Source organism: Vulpes lagopus, chromosome 22 (assembly GCF_018345385.1).
Source record: "Vulpes lagopus strain Blue_001 chromosome 22, ASM1834538v1, whole genome shotgun sequence".
Lineage (NCBI taxonomy): Eukaryota > Metazoa > Chordata > Mammalia > Carnivora > Canidae > Vulpes > Vulpes lagopus.
In genome coordinates, this window is record NC_054845.1 from 16,532,869 (window position 1) to 16,556,752 (window position 23,884).

Here is a 23,884-nt window from a genome sequence, read left to right on the forward strand (position 1 = left end):
CTTCTGTAAGACTTTGTTATAAATTCCTGTGTTTGAGAGCAATCTGAGAACCCCCTGGGATTATATGTGTATACACTTACAAATGACCCCTCTCCTTCTTTTAGATGGTTCTGCAGAATCCTTGAACTGAGCTTGAGTATTTTTTCTTGGTCCATCATATGAATTCCTGCTGTGAATGTCTTGTATTCATGAAACAATTAGATCCCAGGATCCTGGGCAAATATGCTCAGGAAATCCTAGGTTTGTGTGAATTCGCCACAAGTACATAATTTAGATGGTGTCTCTGAGATCCTGTTTTTATAAAGAAGGTCTATATAGGGAGGTAAATAAAACTTGAGGAGGATAGTCAAAGTGGTTAACTCAATTATTTTTTAAAAACTTTTTATTTAAATTCAATTTGGTTAACATATAGTGTATTATTAGTTTCAGGGGTAGAATTTAGTGATTCATCAGTTGCATATAACACCCCATGCTCATTCCATCATGTCCCATCACCCAGTTACCCTGTCCCTCCACCTACCTCCCCTGCAACAGCCCTGTTTGTTCCCTAGAGGTGAGAGTCTTTTATGGTTTGACTTCCTCTCTGCTTTTACCTTATCTTATTTTCCTTCCCTTCTCCTATGTTCATTTGTTTTGTTTTTTAAATTCCACATATGAGTGAAATCATACGGTATTTATCTTTCTCTGATTGATTTATTTCACTTAGCATAATACCCTCTAGTTCCATACACATTGTTGCAAATGGCAAGATTTCATTCTTTATGATGGATGAGTAATATTCCATATATATATATGTATGTGTGTGTACATATATATATGTGTGTGTATATATATATGTATATATATACATAACATATCTTTATCCATTCATTTGTGATAGACATTTGGGCTCCTCCCATATTTTGGCTATTATGGACACTGGGGCACATGTGCTATAAATATTGGGGTACATGTGCCCCTTCGAATCAGTATTTTTTTATCCTTTGGATAAATACCTAGTAGTACAATTAGGGTACTCTATTGTAGCTCTATTTTTAACTTCTTTTTAAAAAATTTTTATTTATTTATGATAGTTACACACACAGAGAGAGAGAGAGAGAGAGGGGCGCAGAGACATAGGCAGAGGGAGAAGCAGGCTCCATGCAGCGGGAGCCCGACGTGGGATTCGATCCTGGGTCTCGAGGATCGCGCCCTGGGCCAAAGGCAGGCGCTAAACCACTGCACCACCCAGGGATCTCTATTTTTAACTTCTTAAGGAAACTCCATGCTGTTTTCCAGAGTGGTTGCACCAGTTAACTTAATTATGCTTACATTTCTTTTTAAAAGCAGTTAGTTAAAATGATTCAAGCAATGCTCAAATACACTCTTGCTAAAAGCTCTAATGGTATCGAGGAATACTGAGTCACATGTTACAGGCTCCCTCCATTTCCCCAGCAGTTTTTTTCTCTAGTTGTAAGCTCTCTGAACATTTCAGTATGTGTCACTGAGGACATTATCCTGTCTTTACATACATAGGTAAGTATAGAAATAGTGGCGGCATTTGTTTCTTTTAGCGCAATGGGATTATAGTGATATTCTATGTAGTTTCCCTAACCCCTTAAACACCCCTTAGAAAGCTCTCCTTACTGGGATGCATAAATCTACCTCATTACTTTTAATTGCTGTGGGTGTCCCATAATTTTACATCATAATATATTCAACTGTTCCTTTAAAAAGAGACATTTAGGTTGTTTCTAATTGCTTGCTACAGTAAGCAATTCTGCAGCAGCATTTTTACCTAAATAAAAATATATTTAAATTTGTGAATTCATGTGTCCTTAAGATAGATTGTTTGCAGTGGATTTGCCGAATCCAGGGATAAGTACATTTTAATATTGACAGAAATCATTAGAATGGCTATCTCCATTTCCCCTTCCTCTGACACCGAATGTAGAGTCTGACTATCAGATGATTCTTTGGGTGCACTTGGAAGATCACCAGGATTTTGCCTGAACAGCCAAGCAGCGATTTTGGCAAATATTTCAGAGTACTTTGGACTCTTGGGCTATTGAAAGCAGTCTTTCAACTTCTCAGTTGCAGATTCTGATCCAGAAGAAGAAACAAGCTTTGTGCACTTGTGGTTTCTGAGGGAAGCATTTCCTTTCATGCCTGTGAGGTTTCTTTCATAATGATTCTTTGATTAATAATACTTGCAAGGCATGCTTGCTAGCCTCAGCAGTAGTCTGTGTTCTGCCCATAGTGTGGTTACAGCAGTTAGTAGGTCAGGTGTAAATCTGACCTGGACTGTTAGGGGGAAAAGCCTTTCCCTCCTCGTTAAAGATGCAGGCAGGGGAAACTGAAGCCTTTTTTTTTTTTTTTTTTTTATCTTAAAAAATCATTCCCTTTAGCTTTCCCAGAACCTAGGTAGGAGGAGAGACCTGACCTGGACTGTTAGGGGGAAAAGCCTTTCCCTCCTCATTAAAATGCAAGCAGGGGAAACTGAAGCCATTTTTTTTATCTTAAAAAAATCATTCCCTTTAGCTTTCCCAGAACCTAGGTAGGAGGAGAGACCTGACCAACTCCTAGTTTACCTCCAGTGAGTAGTGTCCTTACTGTTGTATGTTTGAGGAATAAGCTGCTATTCTGCGACTGCTAAGTCCCTCTAAGTCTGCTGTCCTCTCTTGTCCCTGGAATAACCCCACTCTCAACTCCGCAAGACCTGCCATCTTTCCTGAGTTGGGGAATTAAAATGTCATAGTCTTTATGACATTCGATGGCACTTTATAAAAATGCATTTTCCATAGTGGGGAAAAAGCTGTAGAAAATGAACTTGCAAAGTGGAGTGGTAATGAGGAAGGAGGATGGGTATAAAAATATGTGGAGTTTAGAGACATATTAGACTCAGAAGTAGGAGGGGGAGGCAGCAGACATAACAACAGTTTAACTGAATTATCCAGAGCATTTGTCGAGCACTTGCTAGTTGTAGTATATGCTTATTTCTAAACCCCATGACAACCCTATGAAGGCATGCCATTTCCTCATTTTAAGATGTGACACTGAAGCTCCAAGCGGCTATATGACATGCCCAGAGCTTCATGACTAATAAGTAATTGTGCAAGATTCAACCTACATTTGTCTTATTTCAAAATCCTGGTGGGTCTCACCATAATTCAGTTTGCACCAGTTTATTGTGATAAACAACAAATACCTTTTTTTAGTATAACTCACATATTCCATCTGGGTGTACTTTACTAAAAAATTATTCAGCATTTATCCGAAATTCAAATTTAACTGGGCAGCCTGTATTTTCAGGGGCTAAATCTGGCAACCCTAGGCTCCCTAACCTATTAAGAGCCAAGAGCAAGGGTGAGGGATAGGAAGGGATGGAAATCTCTCTTCCTTCTCTCCATTTTTCCTTCCCTCCCCTTTCTCTGTCCTCCTCATATTTCTTCCCCTATTTTCTTCAAGATCACATGACCCATACCTCATGATATTTTGCCTTCCCTCTGGAGTTTGATTATAGTTTCTAGAAAGAATGTGGCTGTTTTCACTGACTTGTGTCTTAAGTCAGCTGGCCGAGTGAGGACTATACTGAAGCCTCTCTCACTTCCATTCTGCCGTCTCTGTTTTAGATAACGTAGAAGAGATGTCCCTTAGGATTAAAGTTGTCACAGGTTAGCTTGATACAAAAACTATTCCGAAGAGAAGATATCCAAGAAACAGGGATAATTATGCCCAACCATGATTAGATCTAGAATTTGTGCTTTCCAGCATCGTAAATCAACCAATCTCTACAGCCATGTGACAAGCACTGTTTGTGGCTCTGCAGGATTCAGACATAACATCTATCTTTGAAAAGAGAATCAAGGCACTAAGAGAGAAACATATGGAAATGGTGCTTTTACAAAGCGTGATGACATCAGTGGGTACCCAGCTGTATGCCACTGGCACCCCATCAAGACTGGGACATTTTAAATTGGTGGCTCTGGGTGTACAGAAGTGGTGATGTCAGGCTCATGTGGTCAAGCCAGGAGTGTATACAAATGTCAAACAAAGTTGTTAATGAAGCTTTTGTGTTTAGCTCTGACCTCAGCATTAAAGAAAACTTTGTGATTACCTGGCCAGGTTTGCTTCTGGCTGGTCTGAGCCTGGTAGCAGCCAAGACTCAGGAGGGTGCAGGAACTCTGTGTCTACTCTCTGTACTTTAGGGGTGATTGGGAGTGTTGGCCGCAGCTCCTTCCAACTGGTTGTCCTACCACCCTGCCAGGACTTCGGGCCAAACTTAGAAAACCTGTGAAACCTGAAGATGGTCTTGGGCATCATCTTTCTCTGGTGTCACACCTCTTTTCTGTGACCCAGAGTAGCTGTAACATCTCTATTTCTTGCCTTCCAGGCAATGAGCTGAGCGTGAGCTTGTCATAGAGGGCAATGGCATTTTTCCATTTATAGGGAACTTCTGGAAGCCTCAGCATCCTGTCAATGCACAGGGAGGCTTCATTATGGTAGCATTTTGGATACCATGATACTATGATTGGCAACCTTCATGTCATCCTTAAGGGTAGAACTCAGAGTCACTTCTGCTGATACTAAACAGTACAATCTAGGCCCTCGTGCCTGGAATGTAACTGTGTTTTCCACAAAGATGTGTTTTATATTCATCTCAGTATTCCTGCTGAAGTTAGCAATAAACCTTCCACTGATATAAATGATATTAGAGTCTGGAATAACATCAGCTTAGATGTGCTTCAAGAATTCCAAAAGGGGTTAGAAGAAATTCAGCATTCTGGTTTGGAAATGTGCCGTCATACAGCTCTGAGTTTACCTCTTTATTCTGGGGGGTCTGTACCTCTCTGTTGCCTGAAAAACTATCAGTAGAGACTATCTTTTCTGAGTTGATACATGTGGACTGCTAAATGCTCTTTGGCATATGAGGCTATTGTTGAAACGACATGAAAAATGATTTGCCAGTCTTGTGGCAATTGATTAATAATAGCAAGGTATTTGGAGTGTTCTGTTTTTACTATCTTTTTTTTCTTTTTTAAAACAAATTGTAGGGATCCCTGGGTGGCCCAGCGGTTTGGCGCCTGCCTTTGGCCCAGGGCGCGATCCTGGAGACCCGGGATCGAATCCCACGTCGGGCTCCCGGTGCATGGAGCCTGCTTCTCCCTCTGCCTGTGTTTCTGCCTCTCTCTCTATCTCTCTGTGACTATCATAAATAAATACAAAAAAAAAATTTTAAAACAAATTGTATTTATCAATTTTAGAGAGAAAAAGCGAGCAGGAGGAGAGGCAGAGGGAAAAGGAGAGGCAGAGGATCTCAAACAGATTGCACGCTGAGCACAGAGCCTGACACGGAGCTTGATTCCACGACCCTGAGATCACAACTTGAGCTGAAACCAAGAGTCGGATGCTTAACTGACCGGGCCACGTAGGCGCCCCTGTTTTTAGAATCTTATTTTCTAATTATAGAATTAATGCACATTTGTTGGAACATTATAGAGATTTCAGAAAAGTATATCAAAGAAAACTTTCTGCTCTTTAAAACCTTCTTTCTTTGGAAGGATAAGGACATTGTCTGAATGTCTTCTATGCCTGTATATTCAACCTACTAATGTTACAGAACAGATAAAGCACAAAATGAAATATGTAAGAACCAGAAAGATAAAGAGTTTTATTATTTTTTTAATGGGGTAAGTTTTTTTTTTTTTTTTAATGGGGTAAGTTTTGACCAACAAAATGCTTTTATTTTATCATTTAATTAGGGGAAAATACATTTGACCCTTGACATCTCTGAAAAGATGAAGTTTATATCTTAAGATTGGCAATGAGATAACTTTAATTCCTAATCTCCAAAAAGGATTATTTTCTTCAAAATAAAAACCTCAACACTGGTAACAAATAACCTCAGCCCAGATCAATCTTTATCCTTTGAGGGCACCTGCATGGCTCAGTTAGTTAAGTATCTGACTCTTGATTTCAGCTTAGGTCATGATCTCAGAGTCGTGAGATCACGCCCTGCTTTGAGCTCTGCACTGGGCCTAGAGCCTGCTTAAGATTCTCTTTCTCTGCCTCTCTCTGCCCCCTCCCTATGCCCTCTCTCCCTCTTAAAAAAAAAACAAAAAACAAAAAAACTATCCTTTGGAGGTGAGAGTTTAGGAAATGAAGTTGGGAGTAAATTCTGAATAATTTTCCAAATTATTATTCTGGAAATGCCAGCAAGGCTTATCAGCAGGCTCCAAAGGAAGTTCTACAAGAATTTGCCTACATATGTGTGATGTTATGGCCCTGTCTGAATATTATGGCATTATCTCAAAGGGAACTCTTTAAGTAAACTCATTGAGATATATTCTTTTGGATATTTTTGTTTTTAATTACATGGCCTAAATTTTAGCTTAAAGCTGGTTTATTCTATTTTTAATTTTTTTTTTCTGTTTAAAACATGCCGGAAATGTTCGTAGTAAATGCCAAATTCTTTTACATATTGCAGTTGGCTTCTTGGCTTTCTTCATGAATCTGTTGAAGCTTCCCAGAGGACCTGATCTGACACAACCACCATACTCACTCCCTTCCTCGTTTTTATCAAAGACTACGGCAATGGGTTTTTCATACTTGATTCCCCTGCTAGAATATGTGCTTCATGAGAAGGGAACCCTATCCGTCTTGTTTCTTGCTGTTTCTCTAGAGCTTGGCACAGAATAAGTTCTTAAAAGATCCTGTTGAAATAATAGATGACAAAATGAATGAATCTCTATTCTTGTACTAGCACCTCATTGTTGATTGATTATTTTATAACTGTTAATGCTATTACTTCTTTATTCTCTTACCAAATTTTCTTGAGTGTTCTTGCAAGTTTTTCTTCCCAACAGACTTTAATTGCTTTTCCAAATTTTCTCCCCAATCCCATTTGGCTTTTGATTGAAAAATGCATCCCACTTTTAAATTTGTGAATCCCTGGCACATTTATAATATTGACTTACCATGTGCAAATATGCTACATCTTTCCATTTATTAAAAAATCTTCTGGGATGCCTGGGTGGCTCAGCAGTTGAGCACCTGCCTTTGGCTCAGGGTGTAATCCTGGTCCCAGAATTGAGTCCCACATCGGGCTCCTTGCATGGAGCCCGCTTCTCCCTCTGCCTGTGTCTCTGCTTCTCTTTGTGTGTCTCTCATGAATAAATATATAAAATAAAATCTTTAAAAAAATAAAAAATCTTTTATGTCCCGTGCCTAAAAAAAAATGAATTCCCACTTTTAATTGTAAAATTATAGGCACACAAATTACTTACAGTAATTTTAATGCATAAGAAATTAATAAATTTAGGATTGGAAATCTGGAATGATAGGGTCCTAGTTCCAAATGTACCACAGATTGCGTGGCTTCTGGATGTGGTCAAAGGATAACAAGAGTTCAAACTACCTAGTCCATTATCAGGGGCTGGGCTGGAGGGATGGCATGGGTGGAGGAGGACGTGCCTGCCGTGGTTGCATAAGCTTTAGGTAATCATTATTTTCTTCAAGAAGAGGTGAAATATTACCTACTTGTCTACAATGCCTCTTCTACAATTTTAAAATCTGAGAAGTTCTGAAAGCTGAAAGGGTTTTTAATAATCTAATCTGAACTGACATGAGGCTATAGTTTTTATTTTTTTTAAGATTTTATTTATTTATCCATGAGAGACACACAGAGAGAGGCAGACACAGGCAGAGGGAGAAGCAGGCTCCATGCAGGGAGCCCGATGTGGGACTTGATCCAGGCACTGTGGGATCATGCCCTGAGCCAAAGGCAGGTGCTCAACCTCTAAGCCACCCAAGCATCCCAAGGCTATAGTTTTTAATCTGTCCCATAATAAGAAGCTTCAATGTTTGGTTGTAAAAATATTGTGTTTGAGTATGGGGAACTGTTCTGGAGCTTTCTGCAGGTGGTTTGTAATATGCAGAATATACCCCTTGTGACATTTCTAACACCTGAAATCTGGCTCAAGGTTCTAATAAAGGATTCAGAACCTTTAGGTTACTAGATTGCCATATCTCAAATCTTTAGGCTAGTTTTTTTTTAAACCACAATTTCTGGGGATGGCTGCTGCGTGGTTGTAAAATGAAAGGTTTTATTGAAAAAATATTCTTGGACACGGGCTTTGGTAAGTAAATGAACTAAGTAATTTTCCAGACATGAGCTCTAAGATTTGATTGCTGAATGCATAAATCACCCTTTCTGTATAATAATAAATACCATCCCAGTCCATTCATTGCTTATTTATAATTTTTTATAGACTTGATGCTAATTCTAAGGGCATGTACTATTGGGCAATGCTCTGAAAGTGGAGTTCTATAAAGAAGATCATTCAGAAAGATGACAGGGATGACAAACACTCTGCTGTAAACCTCTCCACCACAGGGTTTAGATTGAATGAACTCACTATTGTAGCCACTGGTTCATAGTAGTATACACATTAGTCTGAAAAAAATGTAAAGAACTTAGTGAAAGGAATTTTTCTCTAGTTTTTCTATTCAGGTTTCCATTTCTTAAGTTTCTAGTTACACATTCCCTAGTTTATTATTTGCTTGGTTAAATCCAACTTTTCTTCTACCATTTAAAAAGAAATATTTTATTTAGGGGCACCTGGGTGGCTCAGTTAGTTAAGCCTCAGCCTTCAGCTCAGGTCATGATTCCCGGGTTCTGAGATTGAGTCCCATGTCAGGCTCCCTGCTCAGTGGAAAGCCTGCTTTTGCCTCTCCCTCTGCCCCTTCCTACACTCGTGCTCTCTTTCTCTCAAATAAATAAAATCTGAAAACTTAAAAATCAAGATTTTTTTTTTGAGGGCGAGAGAAGCTCACACAAATGGGGTAGGATCAGAGGGAGAGAGAATCCTCAAATAGACTCTCTGCTGAGCATGGAGACCCAATATGGGGCTCAATCTCAGGGCCCTGAGATCATGACCTGAGCCAAAACCAAGAGTCAGATGCCTAACTGAACCACCCAGGTGGCCCTCTGTTACCATTTGAACAGGGCCTAGTCTCATTCCTGACAGGGTTCCAACTTAGAGTGAAGAGTTGGTAAGTTCTGCAGATCGTTTGTTTTTTAAATATTTTATTTATTTAAGAGAGAGAGAGAGAGAGAGAGAGAGAGAGGGTGAGGAGGGTGAGGAGCAGCACAGGGTGAGGAGCAGAAGGAGAAGCAGACTCCCTACTGAGCAGAGAGCCCGATGCAGGAGTCAATCCTGGGACCATGGACCATGACCTGAACCAAAGGGCAGAAGCCCAACTGACTGAACCACCCAGGTGCCCCATGCAGACTGCTTTTAAGAGTACTTTTTATTTGTCTTTGGAGAAATGGATGCAGCAAGTGGTCAACACAAGCTCTGGAATAACAGAGACTGGAATTTTCATCTTAGGCTCACGCTTTAACCCTAGAGGGCGGGTAGATAGAGCTCAACTTAGCAGGGCCAGGGCAAAGATTGTGCCCTGCTCTAGATCCCACCTCATGCACCAAGAGGGTTGTAGTGGGTTGGGTTGTGGTCCCCCAAAAGAAGTCAAAGTCCTAACTTCTGGTATTCATGAATGTGTGACCTTGTTTGGCAAAAGGATCTTTGCAGATAGCATTAAGTCAAGGATCTCGAGATGGGATAATGCTAGATTAACTGGGTGTGCCCTAGATTCAGTGACAAGTATTCTTTTAAGAAGAGAGAAAGACATAGACAGGGAAGAGAAACATAACAAAGTATTTCTTAACAAAAAAAATGGGGGTGAAGATTAGAGCAATGATTGCTCAGTTAGTCTGAGCAATAATTGCTCAAGTTAGGTCTACAAGCCATGGAAAGCCAAGGATTGTTGGCAAGTATCAGAAGATAAGAGGGAGGTAGGGAATGGATTCTCCTTCAGACCCTCCAGAGGAAACCAGTCTTGCTGACAGTTGGATTTTAGACTTCTGGCTTTCCCAACTATGAGAATAAATTCTCTTGTTTTAAGCCACCAAGTTTGTGGTAATTTGTTGCTGTAGCACTAGAAAATTAATACAGGTGCTTTTCCTAAGACATTTCAGGGGACAGAGAGACCATTTCCTAAAATTGTACAAAAGTCTCTATAGAGCGAACAGTGGCCCTGAGTCCCATTGTGTGATCCCTGCTCACTACTAGGGTCCCTGCCTGCCATTATCTTTCTTCACCCCCATTCCCTTGGCTAAGTCCTATTTGCCAAAACTTAAACTTCAAAATTCAGCTCAGGGAACTCACTGGGAAGTGTTCCCTGAGAGCCATTTCCCTACCCCTCATTAGGTTATGCTTCCCCCTGAGGCCTCCAGGTCATGTCTGCTGATATTTATGATATTATGTTGTGTTCTCCACTTACTTGGCTTGCTTCTCCTGCAGCCTACAAGCTTCCCATGGACAGTGTGAATGCTCTTGGACCTCTAGCAACTGGCAAAGCTCTTGTCTCATGATAGGCAATGTTTATGGAACCAGTGGAAAAAAGGTTGAGTGACAAGGCTACCAGGATTGTGAGCTGAGCTTTGGTGAATGCAACTTCAGTGTGTGGTATTCCCCAACCCCACCCCCCAACTAACAAATTCTCCAATTCTCAGCAGACACTGACCAGGTGTCCCACAAATTTAACTCAAGTCCAATCCTATCTACCTGGAAATAGTATTAGATCTTGTAGGTTAAAGACTTAGTGTCACCAGATTGCTCCTACTCCAGATGTCAGTCACAAGTCCAGTTGTTCATTACCCGTGCTTCTCACCAACTGGTTGTAAACCTATGACCCCACCCCACCCCCGAATTCAATTAATTTGCTGGTGTAGCTCACAGAACTCGGGAAAATTGTTTTTTTTGTTTGTTTGTTTGTTTTTACTACATTACCTGTTTAAGAGATACAACTCAGGAACAGTCAGATGCAAGAGATGCATAGAGTAGGTTATGTGGGGAAGGCCAGGGAGCTTCCATGACTTCTCTGAGAGCACCATTCTCCCTAAATCTCCACATGTTCACTAATTCAGAAGCTCCCACACCATAAATTTTGGGGGTTTTCATGGAGGCTTTATCAAGTAGGCATGACCAACCATTAACTCAATTTGTAGCCCCTCTCCAGAGAGTGCCGAATGGAGCTGAAAGTTCCAAGCAGTTGATCACAGCTTGGTGTTTCTGGAGACCAGTCCCATACAGGAGCTCAACCAAAGTTGCCTCATTAGAACAAAAGACACTCCTATCATCCTGGAAATTCCAGAGAATTTAGGAGCTCTGTGTCAGGATTCAGGATCAAAGACCAGAATTAGAATAAAAGACACTCCTCGTGTTCTTTTCACTTATGAAATTACAAGTGTTTTAGGAGCTCTGTGCCAGGAACTAGGGGGCAGAGACCAAGACATATGTTTTCTATTATTTCAGAGCAACAGAGTCTAAACCATGAGATGCATCTGCCCAGTGGAAGGGCTTTTTCCAATTCACTATGGAAGGTGACTAAAGGCTAGAGATGGCTCCATGGAGGATCAAGTTATTTGGGGTAGTAGCAATGCTGTTGTTCTGGGATTTTTTTTTTCCTGTTAGTAAAGCATCCTAGATAATCCACCTAGCAAAGATAGGGCCCTTTAGGAAATCTATAGAATAAAAGTGTGGTTCTAACTTCAGTGAATATGAAGATTTTCCTGAGTAGTAAACACGGAGTATTTCTAGTAAACAGAAAGCTAGGTGGTCAGAAGTTCCGTAGAATGAAAAAGGAGTAAGATCTGTCTTTTTACCTCCAGGGTACTCAACTAAATGTTTCTTACCAGCAGTTTTCCCCAGTGAACATGTAGGATTCTGGTTTTGCCAACCTTTCCTATTTATCTCCAAATTCTATAAATTAAATAAAATTAATGTTGTATATTCTAAGAAATATTTATAGCCAATTAACTTTGCAATGATTTCATTCCCATTGTTGTGGAAAGAACACACAGGTTCTCACCCTAAAAATAGGGACTCTAGAGTCATACTATCTGGGTTTGAATTCCACCTTTGCCATTTTACCGTCTGTGGTGGGTTATATTTTCCCAGGTGGCCACAACAGTTCTCCTGTCCTTCATACTCTTTCTTGGAAGGGAGTATCAACACTACTCTCATCAATGTGGGGAGGGGGTGGATTTTTACTCTTGAATCTGGACAGGACTGTAATTACTGTAGAAGTGAAACAATGTGGCTTCCAAGACCGGGTCTTAACAGGCACACTGGGACTATTACTCAGCAATAAAAGGAACACACTATTGATGCATTCACAATTGGATGGATCCAAAGGGCATTAGGTGTAGTGAAAAAGCCAATCTCAAGAGGTAACATACTATATAATTTGATTTATGTAGCATTCTTAAGATGACAAAACTATAGAGATGGAGAACCATTGACTGTGGTGAAACAGAATAAATTTATAACCTAATTAATAGCATCAGGCAAATGTCAATTTTCTAGTTATGATCTTGGTCTACAGGTATAGAACCTCACTATTAGGGGAAGCTGAGTAAAGGGTTCATCTATAACTATATTTGCAACTTCCTATTAAGTCTATAATGAACTGAAAAAAAACATTTTAAAGGCAATTCAGCTTTTACCTGTCCTCTAGGGATGCTTGTTTTTAGAGTCCAGCTAGGATGCATTGGGGGGAAGTCCAGGCCACGTGGGAAGGTCATGTGTGGGCCGCTTGATGACAGCCCCATCTCGGATCCTAGCCAAAAGACACATGAGTGAGGAAACGCGACAGGAAACAAGACTCCAGCCACAGCCACCATCTGACTGCAACTGCATGGGTGACCCCAAGCGAGACTCTAAAGCGAGAACTGCCTCGCTGAGTGCAGTTGACCTCTGGAACCGTGAAGGGTAACAATAAAGTAATTAATGTGGTTATAAGCCACTAAGTTTTCAGATAATTCAGTCTGCAACAAAAGATGAACAGAGGGGCACCTGGGTGGCTCAGTGGGTTAAGCATCTACCTTCGGCTCAGGTCATGATCTTGGGGTCCTGGAATCGAATCCTCTGTCAGGCTCCCTGCTCAGAGGGGAGCCTGCCCCTCCCTCTCCCTCTGCTGTTCCCCCTGCTTGTGCTCACTCTCTCTCAAATGAATAAATAAAATCTTTAAAAAAAAAAGATGAACAGAGTACCATCAGTGTGATCCAGGCACCTGTGTGTCTCAGTTTCTTTATCTATGAAATGAAATAAATAGTAGTACCTGCATCACAGGGCTCCTGCAAACAGGAAACAAGTAATCAAGTAAAGGATCTAGGCCAGTGTTTATATGAGATTGATAAATATTAGCTACAGGTATTATCACTGTCGATCCAAGTTATAAGAAAAGGACAAGCAAGATATGGAATAGCCCATTTAGCCTGGGCCAGTTCCAGAATGACACTAAATGACTTCTCCTATCTTATCCCCAGAGATTGAGAGTGAACCACTGGAACTTGGCAATAGAGTGACTTCTATCTTGAGACATCCTTAGATGACCTCTATCCTCTGGTTTGCCTGTGGGATAAATGGACATTCTAAATATAAATGATGGTTTTATTAAGTTATCCCCTCCCCCCTCAGCCCAGAGGGAGTAGCCTTTTTTCTTCTATATGGGTACCAAGATTTAGAGCTAAAATGTTTGTGGGTGCTAACCTGCTCCTTGCAGTCAAGGAATGTTCTTTTATGAGAAATGTCTATTGCCTGAACAACACTTGCGTTATTTGGTAATAAACAGCATTAACAAAAGCCTTACTTCTCTTTGTTTCCAATTTGAGCACAGAGTGTGCTAAATCAAATTATCTTTAAGGCCCCCTTTTCACTGTATCATTTATTTTAAAAGAATGACAATTCCCAACCTACCCTTGTCTCCTGACTACACTGTTCCTGCCAGTGAGTGTCCTGATGGGTCAGGCCAGCAGACAATCTTAGAGAGAAGAGTCCACAGAAAGGGAGGCAGAATTGGTTACAGGGAGCCTGGGGTCCTGAGACCATCCCCAGGGAATCTGAATTCCCTCCAAGGGCTAATGCCTCCTCAGAAACCAAGGAGGGGCCATTTCACCCAAGGTGCTGACTGCAGCTGCCTGGCAGGGCCGGGATATCCTGCTGCAGCAAAGCCCTCAGGAAACATCTGGAAAAGCTCATCAAACTTCAGGCTTTGGAAAATGCCAAATCATTAACCCCTAGGTTCCAATTCTTGCCCCTGACCTGTATGGTTTTTTGGAGGTTGCCTTGGCATCTGGATTCACTATGGCTAACTCAGTCCTGCCAACCTCATCAATAAAACTTAATCCCTAGACAGAAATGAGAGATGAAATTGATGTGTGGGACTGAGGGGATTTAGGGGGGATGTGGAGGGTGATACTGGGGAAAGCAGAGGTCGAGACAGACAGACACACACAGATGATAGGACAGTTTCCTGCATCAGTGCGAACTCTGTTTATCCGAGTTATCACAAATCAACATTCAACTATAACCTGAGTTTGCCACACTTCCCACAGTAGCTGTCAGTGTTGGTAGCGTATTTCCAGATGGATCTCTGATGAATGACTATTATCATTAAGGTTTTCACATCCGAAGTGGCTTTAAAAGCAAATGTGCATTGTATCCAGGAGATGGGAAAATATCATAGAGTTGCCTGAAAATGAGGACAAATATCCCAGCACCTGCGTCTCTCCTTGCCCCATCCCTGGGGGAGCTTCTTAGAGGAGCTCTTGGTTTAGCTGATTGAGAGGGTCTCTGGGTCCAGAAGTGGGAGTGACAAAGGAGGCTGAAAACAGGCTGGAAAGCAGACCTCAGAGAAAGTCTCCCACAAACAAAAACTGCTGGTGGCAGCAAGGGGAAATACAGTAAATAATACCCTTTAAGTTGTATACTTGCAATTCATCATCATCATCTTCTTCTTCTTTTCAAAACGGATGCTATCCGCCAACCAAAATCTGGTGTAACTTTATCTCGTGGCTTTTTCCTCAACCCTTTCCACAGTTTTCACATTTTCCCATTTATCACAATCAGCAGAGCAGCTTGTGAACCTGGAGAGTCCTGGAGCCCTGCCTTCAGGGCCTGATTCAGCAGGTGGAGGCCAGGAACGTGCGTTTGCATGTCCCTCTGGGGGCCTCCAACTGCACGCTCTCTCCTCCTGGTGCGTCCCATCTGGGCTGCCTTGGGTTCAAAGGTTAAGAAGCATTTTATCTAGAGGCACCGAGAAAACGGGAGTTGGCCTTCTACTCTGCCGCTTGCTAGTGGGCCTCAGCCACCTCCAGAGAGACGGCGGTGGGAAGGAATTGGAAACGCGCATAAGAGCAGCCCGAGTGGCTCAGCGGTCTAGCGTGGCCTTCGGCCCAGGGCCTGATCCTGGAGACCCTGGGTCGAGTCCCACGTCAGGCTCCCTGCATGGAGCCTGCTTCTCCCTCTGCCTGTGTCTCTGCCTCTCTCTCTCTCTCTCTCTCTCTCATGAATATATTAAATCTTTAAGAAAAGAAAAAGAAAATGCACGTAAGAGACAACACGCACGGATGTGAGTTCCCCCAACCTTCCCACCAGCTGCAAGCTGAAGCCCTACTCCACTGCTGCTGCAAGGAATCGTGTTCTAGGGCCAAACAACCGCTGAATGCCAACTGTTGAAACATGGTCTATTTGCAAGCTGGAAAGTTGAACCTGGGACTGAGTTAACATCATTTATGGAGCACCACGTGACCAGAAACAACCTACTCCCCAAGGCCAAGGGACTCTGCATTGCTGAGAGTGCTGCATTGAGCTGGGCCTGGACACCACCTTTCCAGAACTCCAGGGGCCTTGTGGTATTTCCTCTTATGCCGACCGTGGGTCCCCCTCTCCCCATCTCAGAACTCTGCGGGGATTCACTCATCCCTTTTCTTTGTATTTCTTGCCCAGTCCACCCTACCCCACTCCCCTCAAAATAGTAACTGATTTATTTTCCATAACGTTAGCACATATGCTTAAGACGTAAACATGCCAGTTGACATCTGCAGCAAGGATATCTCTGGTGTCTTCTATGTTTCCTTCAAGCCCAGCTAGTATCCTTATGACTACCGTTTTGAATTCTTGTTCAGATGTATTGCTTGTATCTGTTTTAGTAAATCCCTGGATGTGATTTTTTTTTCTTGATCTTTCTTTGGAGAAAATTCCTTCATCTTGTTATTTTGTCTAGGGTTCTGTCTTTTGCATGTTATGAAAGCTTATTATGTTCCCTGCTCCTGAGAGTAATGCTATATCAATAAGGGGTAATATATCAAAAAAAAAAAAAAAAAAGTTCAGAAGTGCCTGCTCCTTTTGTATTTGAATAAATGACAAAACCAGGTCCTCCATGAGCCATTGATGTAATTATTGAAATAAATGATTTATATATATGTACACATGTATATTTAAAGAGTTTATTTATTCATGAGAGACACAGAAAGAGACAGAGACATAGGCAGAGGGAGAAGTGGGCTCCCCGTGGGCAGCCTGATGCAGGATTCGATCCCAGGACCCCAGGATCATGACCTAAACCAAAGGCAGATGCTCAACCACTGAGCCACTCAGGTGCCCTAGTGATTTATATTTTTGTTATAAAAGTTGCCTGTATAATTTATATATATGGGCCCTAAATGCCCATCCGGGATTATAGATAATCTTGCCAGGCCTCTGTCTCACTGAGTAGTAGATAAATGGCATACAATGAAGCTTCAAGGGGCCGGCTCCAAGTCTAACTCCCCACAGTGTGCCCAGGCCTAGGCCAATGCCCAGCACACAGTGGACCCTCAAATCATTTTTGCTGAATGAATACATAGGTTTACAGTTTCAGTGGGAGCTGAAGTTCTCTTAGAGCTTTATTCAGATGTTCATGTGATGCCCTTTACTTTGTTTCTGCATTGATGAGTCTAGCGCCTGTGTTCCAGGTGGTTCCTACTGAGAGATGGCAGAGAATGTCAGTTGAGAAGATGGGAATCTTGTAAGCTTCATACAAATGAGTAAGACACTTAATTAAAAATCTGAGTCTGCCTTTTAAAGTATGATTATCAAGAGTTGCCAGTGATTATTTTTTGGTTTTCGTTTACCCTTGATCTCTAACATCGACCTGTGTGCCTACCCCTTTCCATAGGAGTTAGCTTTTCCCCAGACTTTCTTTGCCCCCCCCCCCCGCCCCCATCTGTCTTTCAGATTATTCCTTCTCTGTCCTTCATGGATTCTTCTTCTGGCTTCCTAAATGTGACCAATCAGCAACCATCTATTGTTCTGAATTTGAACTTTTTTCCTAGAGTGTTTCTGTTTGCAAAACATCAACTATTATCCACACATCTGACCCTCATTTCAATCCTTCATCCTCAAATGCTGCTTGAGATCTCCAGGTGGGTGTTCTGCGTATCTCAAATTCATTGTCCATAACTGAACTTACCTTTGGCTGGAACCAGCAATCTTCTTGAGACCTCTCTCTCTCTCTCCCTCTCTCCCCCTGCTTCTCTCTTTTTAAATCCCCCCGATTTTATTTATTTGACAGAGAGATTGAGAGAGAGAGAGAGAGCACAAACAGGCAGAGCTGTAGGCAGATGGAGACGGAGAAGCAGACTCCCCATTAAGCCAGGAGCAGGATGCCTGCAGGACCCTGAGCCCAAGCAGATGCTTAACCAACGGAGCCATCCAGGCACCCCAAGACTTCTCTTTTTTGATGGTGGTCCCTTAAGTGAGCCACTCATCCAGATTCAGAAAAACAACTTTAAAAAAACCTTATTTTCTTATTTATTTGAAAGAGCAAGAAACTTAGATGATATATTAACGTGTAATAAATTAATTAGTTGTTAACACAGCTCTTTAGATATTGGTAGAAATCCAAACTTTCTATACAGTAGATTATTTTTTAAGTGTTGGGATACCAGTAAGATGCTAGATGTTTCCTGGGGATATATTCATTGACAGGTTTTTAGGCTGAATAGATTCTGGTAGTAAAAAAAGGAGTTCAAGGATTTCAACCTCAGAAATCATTCCAGTTGAAGGTCATTCTTACATTCAACTGTTCTCAGGTGTGTCTGGGCTATTTTTTTTTTTTTTTTGCTATTTTCTTTTTAAAAATATTTTATTTATTTATTCATTCATGAGAGACACAGAGAGGCAGAGACACAGGCAGAGGGAGAAGCAGGCTCCATGCGGGGAGCCCGATGCGGGACTCGATCCTGGGACTCCAGGATCACACCCTGGACCGAAGGCAGGCACTTAACCACTGAGCCACCAGGGATCCCCTATTCTTATTTTTTTTTTTAAGATTTTATTTATTTGAGAGAGAGAGAGAGAGAGAGAGAGAGAGGGAGAGAACAAGCAGGGGGAGCAGCAGAGGGAGAGGGAAAAGCAGGGTCTTTGCTGAGCAGGGAGCTGGATGCAGGGCTCCATCCCAGGACTCTGGGATCATGACCTGAACCAAAGGCAGAGGCTTAACCTACTGAGCCGCCCAGGAGCCCCTGGGCTATTTTTTTCCTTCAGCACTTAGAGTATATCATTCAATTGCCTTCTGGACTCCATGGTTACTGATGAGAAATTAACTATTAATTGTATTGAAGGGACACCTGGGTGGCTCAGCGGTTGAGCATCTGCCTTCTGCTCAGGGTGTGATCCCAGGATCGGGGATCGAGTCCCACATCGGGCTTCCTGCAAGGAGCCTGCTTCTCCCTCTGCCCGTGTCTCTGCACCCCACCCCCCCGTGTCTCTCATGAATACATAAATAAAATCTTTTAAAAAATTGTATTGAAGATCCCTTATACATGAAAATTAGCTTCTCTCTCGCTATTTTCAAGATTTTCTCCTTGTCATTGACTTTTGATAGATTCTTCTTAATGGGCTATGGTGATGTCTATTACTGGGCCAATTACCTCACAGTTATGGCAGTGTCTTTATATTTTTATTTTTAATTTTTTAAAAGAAGATTTATTTATTTATTTGAAAGTGCACACATGCCAGCAAGCAGGGGGAGAGGCACACTCCCCACCAAGTAGAGCCCACAGCACGGCTCAATCTCAGGACCCTGGCATCATGACTTGAGCTGAATTCAAGAGTCAGAAGCTCAACTGACAGAGCCACCCAGGTGCCCTGACTGTATATTTTCAAGCTGTGACTTAGAACCATATGAAATTTGTATCAGAAAAAAACACACGGTATTAGCTACATAAAAGATAACCCACTGACTTGATCCCTACTACACTAAATATAGGCAAAATTGTTAGTGGCCTGCTATACCTTCAAGGTGACTGACACATTCTATAATTAAAATAACCATCTGCATCTATTTCAAGTGGAAAGGCTCATGAATTATTGACGCTGAGAAGGTATCCCATGCATGTCTTTGTTTCTTATGGAAGCACTGAAAGTATTCCAAAATACTGAGAATCCAAATGGGTTAATATCTCATGTACAATGCAAGTAATAAGATTCAAACACCACGTCTGTTTCAAAATCACTAGTAAGTCCATTGCTGGAGACTTTGAGAAAGATAGGAGCTCTAATCACTTCCCAAAGTTCGAGAATTAGATTAGAAATTGGAGAATTTCGGGGGATCCCCGGGTGGCTCAGTGGTTTGGCGCCTGCCTTTGGCCCAGGGAGCGATCCTGGAGTCCCGGGATTGAGTCCCACATCGGGCTCCCCGCATGGAGCCTGCTTCTCCCTCTGCCTGTCTCTGCCTCTCTCTGTGTCTGTCATAAATAAATAAATACATCTTAAAAAAAAAAAAAAAAGAAATTGGAGAATTTCTAGTATGCCTAGAAAAATTCCATCCTTTATGAGTCTCAAATCTCTTCCTGTGCTTAGCTGGGAGTTTATGAAGCAGTTACATCAGGTGTGATACTTTTCCAGAAACTGAGGAAGTAAAACAAATATTACTGAATCAGGTGGGTTAGTCACAACTGTGCTAAAGGGCAAGGATCACAGCACTCATAGTACAGATGAAGATGTTTTTCCTGCCATAGCCTCAGGAGATTTGGAAAATATATTCATGGAAAATGAGACCCAAGTTAACTCCAAATAAATTCTTTTTTTTTTTTTTAAAGATTTTATTTATTTATCCATGAGAGACACACAGAGAGAGAGAGGCAGAGACACAGAGGGAGAAGCAAGCTCCATGCCGGGAGCCCGACATGGGACTCGATCCTGGGTCTCCAGGATCACAACCTGGGCCAAAGGCAGATGCTTAACCGCTGAGCCACCCAGGCATCCCAACTCCAAATAAATTCTTAAACTTTTCCCATTATAATAGTAAAAACTCTTACTAAAACACTGTAACAAAGCCAGTGACTCAAAGCCCAAGCTGGTTGGCTCTTAGAACAATATTGAGTACATGGTACAGCCTGAACTGAAGAGAAGTACCCCCATCTAGAGGTTGTGGGTCTTACCAGACACTGGTATCCCAAGAGTGTCAGGATCAGAGGACATAATCAAATCTATGTGTTGGGTGAATTGTGTTCAAAGATATAAGAAAAAGAAAAAACCTCATATAAAGAATTTGATCCAGGTGCCAGGACCAGATTAAAAACTTTGGCTGAGATCCAAATTGTAGATCTTTATGGAATAGTACAAGGGTGTAGTAATTAGGTTGCAGCAATGTGTAGGCTGCCTCAAACAATATAAATAGGAACATGATTTACAAACTAAGGTCATTGAATAATTCTAGCAAATGGAGTAACTGCAACCAGAAAACATGGAAAATTTAGATGAAAGAGATGAAAGTAGCTTTGGAGTATTAGAACCAAAATTCAGAGTCAAAGCTAAATTTTTAATTTTGATCATATAATTTAAACATTTCAAAGTTTACTTGGGAAATTCAGAGTAAAACCCTGTAAGAAATGCCTGAAAATCTCTTGCTAGGAAGAAAAGTAGAAATTTGAACCAGTGATTTCAAAGTAGGAAAATGTGATTCCGTTAGAAAATGTCTCAGAGCTTAGTCTCTGAATATATAAATAGTGCAACAGGCAAAACAAAGCAACCAACCAGGAAGAGTAATTCTTATGCAGAAATCAAATGAGCGCTTTACACCAAAGTACTCCTAAAAAGACAGTGTCATGGATTCATCAAAGTGAGATGAGGAAGTCCACCAAAGGACCCTCAAGCATTTCTACTCATAATTCTTAGTGTACAGTCCAGTTGAAATTACTGGGGTAGAACATCTTAGAGAAACACTTTGCAGCTTATGTTCGAAAATGTTTGAGGCAATGTTACTGGAATGTGTCACTCTATCAAAGGCAAACCAGAAAGCTTAGCAGGGTCAGCCAACACCGGAGAGAAAGTTTGTGATTTGTTTCCGGAGAATGTGGCTCCGTGTAATTAGTCCACTGGATTCAGAACAAGTTTCCTATTATATTTGTTGGAAATAAAGTTGATAGAGCAGACGACAAAAAACAAATGGGTAGTTTAATAAGTTATGAGAAGGCATTCTTGTAATTATCACCCATGTCAAGAAATAGAACACTGGTTGGGGTGCCTGGGAGGTTCAGTTGGTGGAGTGTCTGACTCTTGACTTCAGCTCAGAACATGATCTCAGGGTCATGAGATCAAGCCCCTGACAGGGTCCACACTGGGATTCTCTCTCTCCCCCTCTCCCCTCTATCACTTCAGTGGTATTTCTGCCCGAAATGTGTAACTTGAATCTAATCATAAAGGAACATCAGATAAACACAAATTGAGGGATATGCTACAAAATAACTGGCTTGTACTCTTCAAAAATGTCAAGGTCTAGAGAGACAAAGAAAGACTTAGAAACTGTTTCAGGAACAAAGAGGCTTGAGCAATACTACAGCAGAGTACAATGTATGATCCCGGATTGGACATTGGAGGGAAATCTGTAAAGATGATGGGAGCAGTTGCTGAAACTTGAATAGGAACTGTATTATATTATATCAATGTTAAATTTCCTGCCTTTGATAATTGTATTGTGGTTATATAAGAGAATGTCCTTGTTCTTAGGAAATACAGACTGGATTATTTAAGGGTGAAGGGGCATAAGGTCTTCAAATTCTTCTGAAATGGTTCAGGAAAAAAGTGTGTGTGTGGATGTGTGTGGGGGGGGTGGAGGGAGGAAGACAAGAGAAAGAGACAGAATAACAAATGGTGCAAAAGTAGAAAATTGGCAAAAGGTTATAAGGCTTTCTCACAAATTTTTAATTAATTTTTCTGTAAGTCTGAAATAATACCAAAGTTAAAAGTTACAATGTTGTTTGCAAAGTTCACCTCTTTGAATCTGAGATACCATCCAGAGTTGCTCAAATTTCTTGTTCCAGAGGAATTAGCAGTTTGGATGCTGCATTCTCCTTAATATTAAGAATAGGACCTTGAAATAAAATTTCTAATAGTAGAGAGGTTTAAAAAAAGTACAAAATTTTTCAGTAGTTATATCAATACTCAAAGTCTTAATTTTTAAAAAAGATTTCATTTGATAGAGAGAGAAAGAGAGAGAGAGAGAGCACAAGCAGGGGGAGCAGCAGAAGGAGAGGGAGAAGCAGGGAGCCCGAAATAGGGCTTCTTCCCTGGACCTTGAGGTCATGACCTGAGTTGAAGGCAGATGCATTCCTCTTAATATTTTTATATGTTTCCTCTCTTACCTCCTTAATAGGAACAGACAGGACCCTGGATGGGGAAGAAATTTTTATGATAGAAATATTTGAATGAGGATGGGAAATCACTTGTTGGGAGTGTCTTAGGACTGTATGTATCTGGAAAAAATACAAGACTCTAATTGTGAAGATTTGTTATTAAGTATTTTCAGTTAAAAATTCTACTTAAGGGATCCCTGGGTGGCTCAGAGGTTTAGCGCCTGCCTTCCGCCGGGGGTGTGATCCTGGAGTCCCGGGATCGAGTCCCACATCGGGCTCCCGGCATGGAGCCTGCTTTTCCCTCTGCCTGTGTCTCTGCCTCTCTCTCTGTGTCTCTCATGAATAAACAAACAAAATCTTTAAAAAAAAAAATTCTACTTAGGAAATAGTACTTGCAACTGAGAGAATTTCGAAATGTGGGACTCCTGTCTTCTCTGTCCGTGGATCCTGCTGCCTTCAGTGTTTTGCAAAGCAGGAGTCATTTTCCAGGTCAACAATTCTGATCCTGATGCTGTTACAAAATAAACCATTAGCCTCTACACGTATTGGTCAGCATTCTGTTCATTTACTAAGTATTTTAGAACATTAACCGGTTCTTGGCCAAATACTGATCCTGATAGACATTGGGGTAGCTTTGCAGCCATTAACACTCATCTGATCAACTCCGAGGATGTTTGTAAGTGCTCGAGGGACTAGTCAAAAGGTCATCCAATCCAATGGGGTGACTTTGTTCCACACAATGCTTTCTTCATCCAAACCTGCACATGTGCATGTCTAGTAGAAAGAGTCCTAGCTCAGCTACGAGGATTCCTGGCTTCCAGGCTAAAATGGGCACTGAGGTACTGTATATATCTCATCAAAGTGCCTCTCAAGGCCTCGGCTTCCTTCCCCATAGTACGTGGCTACTGCTGGGATGCTGACCAACTTTTCAAGAGTGAGCTGGATATGTGGGAAACCTCTATGACGTTGCTTTTCCCACATCCCCTGGGACCCACCAATCCCCATCTGTTCTCATCTTTTCAGGGATCCACCCCGCTCCCTCCATCCCCAGTGCCACTGTCCCTGTTCAGATCTTCATCATTTCCCACCCGAAGTATCACAGTACCTTGAAAACTGGTCTTCTCTCCTGGATCCTGCCCATCACCCCCTTTTCTACTACTATCCATTCTTCATAAAAGCTGTGCTATTTTTTTAAAGGAAAATATGACCATGTCCCTCCCTTCTTAAGTCTTCATTGGCTTCCTGTAAACTTACATGATCATACTTACACTCCTTAGCAAATGCCTATGCTTGATTCCCTAATATTCTTCTAGTAATCTCTTTTGTTCTGTCGTTGGTCTTCTTTCCCTTTCACTGTAGGCTCCACATCTTCCTGTTTAC

The 23,884-nt window shown here is 41.5% G+C and overlaps 1 protein-coding gene across 3 annotated transcripts in view; it reads right to left on the minus strand.

Annotated features, from left to right (window-relative positions):
• The window catches only part of LOC121480574 (gamma-crystallin A), a 58,985-nt gene extending 35,127 nt beyond the window's left edge, over positions 1 to 23,858 (minus strand). Inside the window, exons 1-2 of one of the 3 annotated variants that reach the window (XM_041737200.1) lie at positions 22,897 to 23,858; positions 12,551 to 12,663 (exon numbers count right to left, since the gene is read on the minus strand). In XM_041737200.1, coding sequence (XP_041593134.1) covers positions 12,551 to 12,655 — 105 coding nt within the window. In that variant the 5' untranslated portion in view covers positions 12,656 to 12,663; positions 22,897 to 23,858. Of the gene's footprint in view, positions 1 to 12,550; positions 12,664 to 13,164; positions 13,650 to 22,896 lie in introns of those variants that run through there. The other 2 variants (XM_041737201.1, XM_041737196.1) reach the window with 2 other exon arrangements.
• Positions 23,859 to 23,884: the final 26 nt, after the last annotated feature.